This window comes from Sinocyclocheilus anshuiensis, unplaced genomic scaffold (genome assembly GCF_001515605.1).
Source record: "Sinocyclocheilus anshuiensis isolate Anshui unplaced genomic scaffold, SAMN03320099.WGS_v1.1 scaffold1094, whole genome shotgun sequence".
Classification (NCBI taxonomy): domain Eukaryota; kingdom Metazoa; phylum Chordata; class Actinopteri; order Cypriniformes; family Cyprinidae; genus Sinocyclocheilus; species Sinocyclocheilus anshuiensis.
The window spans coordinates 966354-975834 of NW_015536578.1; the positions used below are offsets into that span (position 1 = coordinate 966354).

The 9481-nt window shown below is 38.2% G+C and overlaps 2 protein-coding genes across 2 annotated transcripts in view; both read right to left on the reverse strand.

Moving 5' to 3' along the window:
- Positions 1-225: 225 nt before the first annotated feature.
- LOC107702981 (tumor necrosis factor ligand superfamily member 13B-like) lies at positions 226-3714 on the reverse strand. Its single transcript, XM_016505469.1, has 7 exons — positions 3621-3714; positions 3243-3524; positions 2557-2644; positions 2097-2153; positions 1082-1206; positions 819-969; positions 226-338 (listed from the first exon to the last, which is right to left on the reverse strand). The coding sequence occupies exons 2-7, from the start codon at positions 3510-3512 to the stop codon at positions 226-228; spliced, it is 804 nt and encodes a 267-aa protein (XP_016360955.1). The 5' UTR covers positions 3513-3524; positions 3621-3714.
- A 2290-nt stretch (positions 3715-6004) lies between these two features.
- The window catches only part of LOC107702974 (protein ABHD13-like), a 6515-nt gene continuing 3038 nt past the window's right edge, over positions 6005-9481 (reverse strand). Inside the window, exon 2 of the mRNA XM_016505458.1 lies at positions 6005-7195. Coding sequence (XP_016360944.1) covers positions 6137-7150 — 1014 coding nt within the window. The 5' untranslated portion in view covers positions 7151-7195 and the 3' untranslated portion in view covers positions 6005-6136. The remainder of the gene's footprint in view (positions 7196-9481) is intronic.

The following is a 9481-nucleotide window of genomic DNA, read 5'->3' on the forward strand; positions in this document are numbered from 1 at the left end:
AAGACTGATGAATCATGAATTGTGACATAGTGGAATTTCAGCATGGTGAATAGTGAATTTTGTGCATGTCTTATGAAATGCCACTGAAGTGTGAACCAAAGCAAGTGCAAAGATACAAAGTCCAAAGTTCATGAAGTCCAGTGAATGTCAATAGTTATCCTTATGAATAATTATAATTCCATATCCAATCTCATTCAGTGTCTTATCCAAAGCCTTGTTCCATTGTCAGGCCAGTTTTATTGCTCCTAAGAAGGTGGAATCCCCATCCAGAGAAATATTTGCATGAGTACGAGGTATCAGAAGCTCCAGTCTGTCCCCAGAATCCAACTTCACTATACCTGCACATCACATGCTCAGTTACATTCATTTGTAATAATAGGTACATTATATATTTATACATATATGCATTGCACTTCTCTATGAGACATTTATATAATTTATATCACTTTAATGGCAGAACGTTGTTTTTCTTTAAATATGATATATTTGTAGTGCATATATATATATATATATATATATACACATATATTATACTTTATATATTACCTCATATTATACCTTAGTGTCCAAAAATATGTCTGTACATATATTCCGAGCTTAGGCAATATTGTATTGTTTACAGTCGTGTCGATAAAGCAATTTTGAATTTGAATTTACAATATATAATATATATTATAAAATATATAAAAATACTTTGAAAATAATGAGATTTAGAAAAGCCTGGGAAGTAAAATGTCTAGATACATTACCGTAATGAGAATTTGCACTTTGTAACTCTTTAGTAACACTGATAAAGTAGCAGGCCTTTCCACGCTCACCTCCAGTGTAGCACGTGTTGAAGTGATTGACTCGATTCATGCTCTGAATACAGCGGAACAGAACAACGTGCTGACTCTCGTCTCCTACAACGTTCTTCTTTATACGAATCACGATGTGGCCCATAGCGAACGTAGAGTCTGTGTAGTAAACCTGGGAAAAGGAGAGCTTGAAATAATGAGGAAAAAACACTGAGCACTGTGTTGGGATGTTTCAAAGAGGCCAAAAAACTCAAGAACGTGTTAAACATTCACAATTTATATACCTGACTATAGATAAAGAAGAATCCTTCCTCTTTGACTAAAATGGTGCCCTGCTCTTCCTCCAGAGCCGAGCCACGCTTCAGTCCGACTTGCCATGGGATGGCTGTGCATAATTCCAAAGCAAACTCTAACAAAATATGAACAGAGAGAGAGAGAGACCATCTTCTGAAATTAGGGGCTTCCTCAAATGCAAAAAACCTCCAAATCCAACAAAAGGCCAGACAAGGAAACGTGTCAATCGACGCTTAAATGTGAAATGAGTACTTTCTCTTGTTCTACTCACATATTGACTTAAATGTTTGCTGTTGTGTCAAATATAGAATATCATTTGATAACGGTCTAAACAGTATGATAGATTCATAAAACAATCTGAGCTGACGTGCTGCTCAAACTGCAACGATCCAACATAATCTCATTGCAGTTCATAACTATTTTATGTTTTAGCGAATTAGTGGCTAATTTGTATGAATTTGTACGATCTCATTCATATGTTTTAGTACGATCTGACAGTTATGTTTAGGGTTGGGGTTAGAGGCAGGCCTTCATACTTATTTTTTTTTTCTAAAAATTTTAAATTTTCATGAAATGTACAAAATCGCTACCTTGCAAAATTGTTACGTTTTCCCATGAGATCGGGTTGTAAGGTCAGACCAAAATAATCAGGGGATTTGAATTTGCAATGTCATGCAATCTATTCTACCACTGGGATTTCTCAGATTATATGTAGAAAAGTAGGTGTTACATCTATGCAGATTTCCTGGACACCCAACTGATGTCACTGACATGTTCACAATCACATGTGTGAAGCCACAAATTTACAGGAGGTCAGAACATGTCATTGCAGGCCAGTTCTAATAAAAAAAGCTCTTTTTAGACTGGAAATTATGTTTTGATTTCTAAAAGATACAGTGTGCTTTCATAGTACAATGAACTAGCACTAGCAAAAGCAAGGTCATAATTTATAAAATGGATCAATTGAACGTAATTTAACTTAAGTCTATGCCACTCCTCCAGTACCTTTCTGGAATGTGTTTCTCTTGTTGTTTGCCATCATCTGTAAGCAGGGCTGGGGTTCTGTGGAAGGGCAGAAGAGTTTTTTTTTTTTTCACAGAAAAAAATAAATAAAATACATACACAAGCAAAATAAAATGTAATTTGTTTACTGTGAACGTACATGTATTCTTACTAAACATTTCTTAACTGAGTATTGTCTGTAAGAGATGACAATGATCATGGTGGTGCAACTCTAATAATAAAATCATAAGGGTTTTGCATTCAGTGACTGATAAAGCAACAGGATATGCAAATGTCTAATGGTGCACTTTTGCACAATGTGCATGTTTTGTTTTTTATTTATTGAGTAGTTCTAATCTTACACCATCTTTGCTCCGCACCAAACCCACAGCACTTCTCAGTTAACACTCAAAAAAGAAAAGACGAGATGAGCATCACGGAATAAGCAGAAGTGTGGGCTTGCCTGCTTTATTTGAAGTATGACCCAGGCTCCTTTCTGACAGGACAGTATGGTCTGTTATGGTATCATCCATCTCAGTCTGCTGCAGATACTGTACACAGACAACCAGCTTATTGTGTGTGGTAGATTATAATGGCCACCTTGACCAGCATGAAAGTGCCCAAAATATATCTGCATCTAGGTTGGTCATTAGCTAAACCAGTTTAGCTATTTTTTTTCTCCCAATTAGACAAGTAGATGGGACTGGTGCTAGTTGTCACACTTTTTTTACTTTATTTTAGTGAATATTTCTTATGTCAGGAATATTTCTGGAAAGTCCATTTCTGTTTAGGGACATACCTTAAAGTCTTTTGACTACAAAAGTATTGACTAATGCCACTTATAGCAGCATATAGCTCTGCTTATAGCAGAGTTGAACCTGTTTAATAATTGATGATGAAATTTGCAACATTGACACTGTTATTGACCTGAACAAGAGTCACTGAGGAACTGCAACATTAACACTGTTAATTTACGAGTTCTCCAACAACCAATTGGACTCCGAACATTAAATTACTGAGATATAACCATTGAGACATCTTCCCGATGTCACAACTAACTGCTATTTATGCAATTCCTTCAAATTCATCACATTTACAAAAGACAGCTTTTTAGAAAAACATTTGATGTACATGTGTTGTGGTCCAAACCTCAATTCTCTCTTTGTTCTCCTCTTCTTCCTGCTGATGGGTTTGTTTTTCTGCCCCCTTCATGGGTTCCTCTAGTGTCCCGCTTTGCTCCTCTCTCTTGCGGACCACCTCGGCTCTCAAACCCTCCACCTCGGCCTGCAGGGCCAGCACATGGTACAGGGAGATCACAGACAGGGAAGAGGAGGTGATTGCAGCAATGACCAGCACCAGAAACAGCCATGGCAACCTTCTCCTTTCACCCCGACCTGGACCAACATCTTCAGCAGGCATGGTGGAAACAAACTTTTAGGAAATATGGTTATTAGTGAATCAATTTAGCCTGAATGGCATATAGACAGATTCTGAAGAAGTTTTATTTCTTTGAAGATCTCAACCCACCTCAAAACATGACTTCAATCATGCAGGATCCGCACTTACAAAAAACATCCCGTCTGCTACAATTCTCCAGCTAACAGTCTGGTTTTTGTGTCCCTTTCCTGCCCAGCTATCCACACCCACTGTATTCAACACTGCACTGCAACTGAAAGTTGCTTTGTCACCACTTTCTTTGTGGCCGTTCCGACAAACTGCGTCAAATGTGCAAAGATAAACAGTAGATAAATGAAAATGTCATGTTTGTTATCATAGAATATCAGCACAGAAGAATGTATATAAATGACGCGGACCAGTAAAACGAAAGCTATTCTTGGTATAAAATCAAAAATAACAAACAAAAAAACATCAGTTTCATTCTTTTTAAAGTGGAGTTTCCAGAGTGAAAACCAAAAACAGGAACCAGCAGCTTCAGAGTACAATTAGACTCTTGCAGGCAAGTTATCAGAAGGGTTTGCTTTCTTTATTGCATGTCACCACACAGAAAATAGAAAGTGTGATTTAATTGTATGTACATGAACAAATGATTTGAATAGAAAACCCAGAGCTCAAAACACAAATGTTGAAAGAATAAGAAAACCCTCCTTGCACATTCAGAACTGAATCTTTCCGCTCTGCTATTTACTGTAAAAAGCAAATATAAAACATGAGCAGCACTTTATATTATTTCATTCAGTTTACGAACAAGATGAAATGAGATTTCAACATACAAACTAGCCCCAGAGAATGGCCAGAACATGCCAATGCTGTGTTAGTCAAATCTAGTAAACTCTAAAGTAGTTTTTTTTCACTATTTTATAATATTTCAGCATCTTTGTTTCAAGGTTAACACTCAACCACACAGACATTCAATAAGGTATCATGGTACGTCACTTTGAGTTCAACTAAATGACACATTGCAAATAATTTTATTCTGAAAATATTTCCTATTCCGTTTAGAGGCAGTTCTTATGAATTAGGCCTATATGATCAATAACGACCATTACGAATATTTCTTTTAAAATCAAAATGTCAATAAATTGATATACAAAAGTATCTTATGTCCTGAAACCACCCAAAAGCCGATGTCATGGGAACTTTTTCTCTTGCATTGGTTGGTTCCACTTCTTACTCAATTACAACTGTCCTGTTACCACATAACTAATAAACATAAATAATACTAGACATAACTGAAGACATCTAGAGCTCAGCTGTGCTACTATACAATCTCTTAAGCACCCTTGAGAACGACAGGTGCAAAAGAGCCCGTCAAGTCCCGAAAGGTGGACTTTGGAAGCCTGGCATAACCTCTGGTTTGAAGATAGCAAAATTTGCATGCAAACTGACATAGGATCAATCTGCCTTGAAATCTGTCATCTTAAAATTCACAGGCAGTTTTCACGCATTACAACAGACGTGAGCGTAAAAGTGCGTCAGAGCTAAACGAAATGTGCTGAGCATCTAAAGCATGCAATAATTACAGACTTGGATGTGCACTGATCCAGCACTACATCATAATGGGCCAGGTTTGCAAAGTCCACCGTTCACCTTTTAATGGGTGCTTGACAGTCAACCACCAATGTGAGACTACAGAAACACAAACCTCATGTCTTTACCCCCGATTCAATACATTAAATAGTTGAAAGAATGGAAATTCTTCTGTGGAACACAAAAGGAGACATTTCAAAGAATGTGCTGGTTGCTCTTCAACTACAATGAATGAGGAAAGAATCTTTCAAGATTTTCTTTCATCTTTCAATGAGGACCAGACTGAAATTGTATTTGTTCTTCAGTGAATACATATAAACAAAATAAATAAAAATAGAGCTTCTCAGTTTGTTAGAGTTGTTTAGTTTAGCAGTCCTAAAACCTAGGAATTTTTGGAATAGTAGTCAGTGGTTAACAAATTACATACAGCCATACTTCAAATGTGATTTTTAAAGCTGTTTTGTTTTCTAAATGTGTAAATCTCAAATTAAAGTAATATTTTTTAGCAAATTTAACCTTACCGTTACCAACTTCTACAATTTGTATGTATGAAATATAAGAGGTAGGACAAACGTGACAGTCTCCTCATATAATGGTAACCGCTGACATTAATTTAGTCACGTATTTTAAACCACTATTCTAAAAAACTGACATCTACACTGAAGAGTTCAAACTAAGAAAGAAGTTCTGACCATTGTGACTAGGCAAACAACTATTTCCAATTGCGTTTGCAGGTGGTGGGGCTATTAGAATACTTATGAGAGCAGAAATTGTGGGTAAATAAAAAAGGACTCAAAGGGCATTAAATTCTTGAGGCAGGTGCATTCATACTTGATATATAAAAAACGACAAAAAAAAAAATCTGAAGGCTTAAAAAATTCATCCTTCTCTATTAAATAAAGGAAATTGTAAATAATGAATTATTGGTGTGTGATCAATGGAAAGAAAGAGCGTAGAAGTTGGGGAGAAGAGAAATAATAATAACAAAGAGAGAATAAATTGTACATTCTATCTGAGAGGGTCCAGATTTAGAGCAGTCAATAGTAGTTACTCTTCTAGATTATGGTGACGTTGGTCGTCCCCTGGGCCGTCTCTTCTCGGGCATGGCTTTTTAGAAGCTCCTTCATAAACTGCTCTAGGGCGGCAAAATAACCCTGGCACTGCCAGGTGTCATTGTGCGTACCCTCAGGAAAGATGGCGAGGTGTTTAGTCCGAGATGGCGACAGCTCGTACAGCTGTTTCATCATCACTGGAGGGATGAGTTGATCTGATAAGCCCGAAATGAAGAGAGATGGCATACGGCACAGTGCCACATGTCTATAGGACAGAAACTTGTTCTTGTAGCACCAGAGCGGTAGGTAACGCATGGGGAAGAAAGAGAACAGCGTGGCCGCCATGTGCGGGATGCTCAGGAAAGTGTTCTCCACCATGATGGCGGCCACTCGATGCGGGTTGCATGATGCCAGACGGATGGCCACCGCGCCACCCAATGAGCGGCCGAAAAGCACCACCTTGGTCTTGTCAATGTCCGGTCGGGTCATGACGTAATCCAAGGTGGCCTCTGCATCTTGGTACAGTCCCTCTTCGCTAGGTTCTCCTTCGCTTTTTCCGTAGCCTCTGTAGTCCACCAGAACCACGTTGGCCTTCAGGTTGACCAGCATGAGCAATGCGTTTGGGACGCGGTGGCCGATGTTCCCCGCATTGCCGTGGAAATATAAAATGGTGGGAGCAGAGGCGGAGTTTTCGGCAGTGTAACGGAGCAGGATGAGGTTGAGCCGCACACCGTCTTTGGTGCGGATGTACACGTTCTCGTGGGGGATTGCCGCCGGCATGGGGACGTAAAGGCGCGATGATGAGGGCTGGTCGGGAAAGTAGAGCAGCACATCCTGGAACTTGTACAGGATGCCAGCCACAGAGGCCAGGATGAGTCCCAGCAGTGTGAAGCCTCCGTACAGGTGGAAGGTCAGAATGAGGGCCAGCAGGGAGACACGGCAGACTGCCCAGGACCAGGTGCACACTGTCAGCAAACACGCCTCCAGTGCCCCCCATAACCTCCATGGCTTCTCCATGACAACCGGGATGACAACAGTCTCCGAACTCACTTCAGGTGTAATCTGGGGAAACACAGAAGGTAGGTTTGTAGGGTGGGGCGGTGTCATTATATTTTAGAGACGTACAATTTTTTTCCAAGAATGCCAAAAATCTAACTTGATTGTAGTAAATGCTGCATTATTTTAAACAGTATTATATTAAAATGTAATTTAAAAAATATTTCAGTTAAAAAAAAAATATTTAAAAATGAAGATATACTACTTCAATGGCAAGTGTTTCTTCCTATTTTCCCCTCTTATGGTAAGACATGGCAGGCCAAATCAATGGTCATAACTGGCCAACTTTGACCCCGAAATGAGGACAAATTTGTGAAGTCAACGTGAATTGCCATTCACAATGTATTTCACTTCCATAATTTCACATATGTGCGAAAGGAAATGTAGAGTAGAAACTAATTTATCCATCAGTAATTGATTGGATCACGAAAAGTGGGCGTTACCATAATGGAGCCAGACTGAGTATGATTTAGCTAAAAGTAAACTTCAACAGCTGTTAGATATAGGGATGCACCGAATGTTCGGCAACCGAAATTATTTGGCTGAAAATAGCAAAAAAATCTCTTTCGGTGTTCGGCCAAATAACCGTAAAGGCCGAATAATATGTACCGAACAATTACTAACGCGATCAAATAGAGGCACTCACTAATGCAGCAAACATGTCGGCAGTGTTAAAGTATTTAAAACTATCAGAGAAAGACGCAGAAATCATTACAAGCACGAAGCACCGACAGCAAAAGACTGTTTAGTGCTGCATCACGTCTCCGATGAGAAGAAGAGATGGCTAATGCTGGTGGTTAGGCTACTGTATGATGATTGAAATCGCCTCAAACGATTAGTAAATAAACTGCAGAATGTTATATTTTCTAATGCACGCACGAATTGCATGTATTTCTGCCAGGGTTCAAAGTCCAAAGCGCGAGGAAAATCTGTGCTAAAACTGTGTTAATCGTCAGTTGCTCAGTAACATTTTTGTGAATTTTTTTAAAGGCATGTGGCAATGTGATACGTGCAACAAACATCTTCCCAAATTCGTAATGAATTCATAAATCTGCATGCTGTTATCAACAAAAAGAAGCACTGAGATCTTCCTGCGGGTTTCTGCCAAAATAAAAGCCGAGAAAAAGCAACAACTCCATCAACATTCATAAATAATAGTATTGTAATTTTACTGTTGTTCTGTAAAATGAAATAGAAAAGCAAGACAATAATGATAATAATAATTATCCTACAACAGCTCTATTAATACATTTATTATAACATTCACACACAGGCTATTTTACTAACTTATTAATTTTAAGTTAAATTTTGCTTTGATGGTATAATGTCTGCTAGAATGTTAAAAAATGTTCAGTCAGTGTTAAGTAAATATTTTTAAATTGTTGTTTTGTAATTTATTTTTTATTTGAAAGGCAGGACAAAGCAGTAAAAAGCACATTTTGGCTATTTAATTTATGCAATGGTGAAAAAAAAAATGGCAAAATGGGGGAAAAAATAATATTATCCAATAGCCTGTAAGGGACTAAGTAATGTCAGCAGTAAAGGAAAGTCATTACAGAGGAAGATCAAAGCTTTTAAGATTGGATTACAGATTATGAACAGAAGCATTTTTTTCTTATAAATAATGTGCACATATGAATAATTTACAATGAAGTATGCTTGTTTCTAAATCTTTAATCCAACTGTAAGAACTTGATCTTCTTCTAAAATTACTTTTCTTCTTGTTACATCCATCCCTATGTGACATTAGGAGGTGTTGTTTGTTTCCGTGCTGTTTTTCTGCCGCTCTCCGTTTTACTTTTGTTTTGGCAGGGCGTGCTGATTGGTGCACAGGCACGGCGCCAGAATTTTTTCTCTACCGGTGCTAAGGGGGGGCTAGACCAATATGTGGGGGTGCTAAGAAAATAAATGATATTGATGACGTCAGAGTAAACCGGGGCTATTCAAAATTCTGACGGGGCTATAGCCCCCCCTAGCCCCGGTGTAGCGCCGTCACTGTTGGTACAGTGGGGAAAATAATTACTTGATCCCCTGCTGATTCTGTAAGTTTGACCACTTACAAAAAAAATAAGGGTCTATAATTTTTATGGTAGGTTTATTTTAACGGATAGAGACAGAATATCAACAAAAAAATACAGAAAAAGCACGTTATATAAAGGTTATAAATTGACTTGCATTTCAGTAAGTAAAATAAGTATTTGATCCCCTACCAACCAGCAAGAATTCTGGCTCCCACAGATTGGTTACGTGCCCAAGTGGAACACAGATTAGTCCTGTCACTTTAAGAAATTA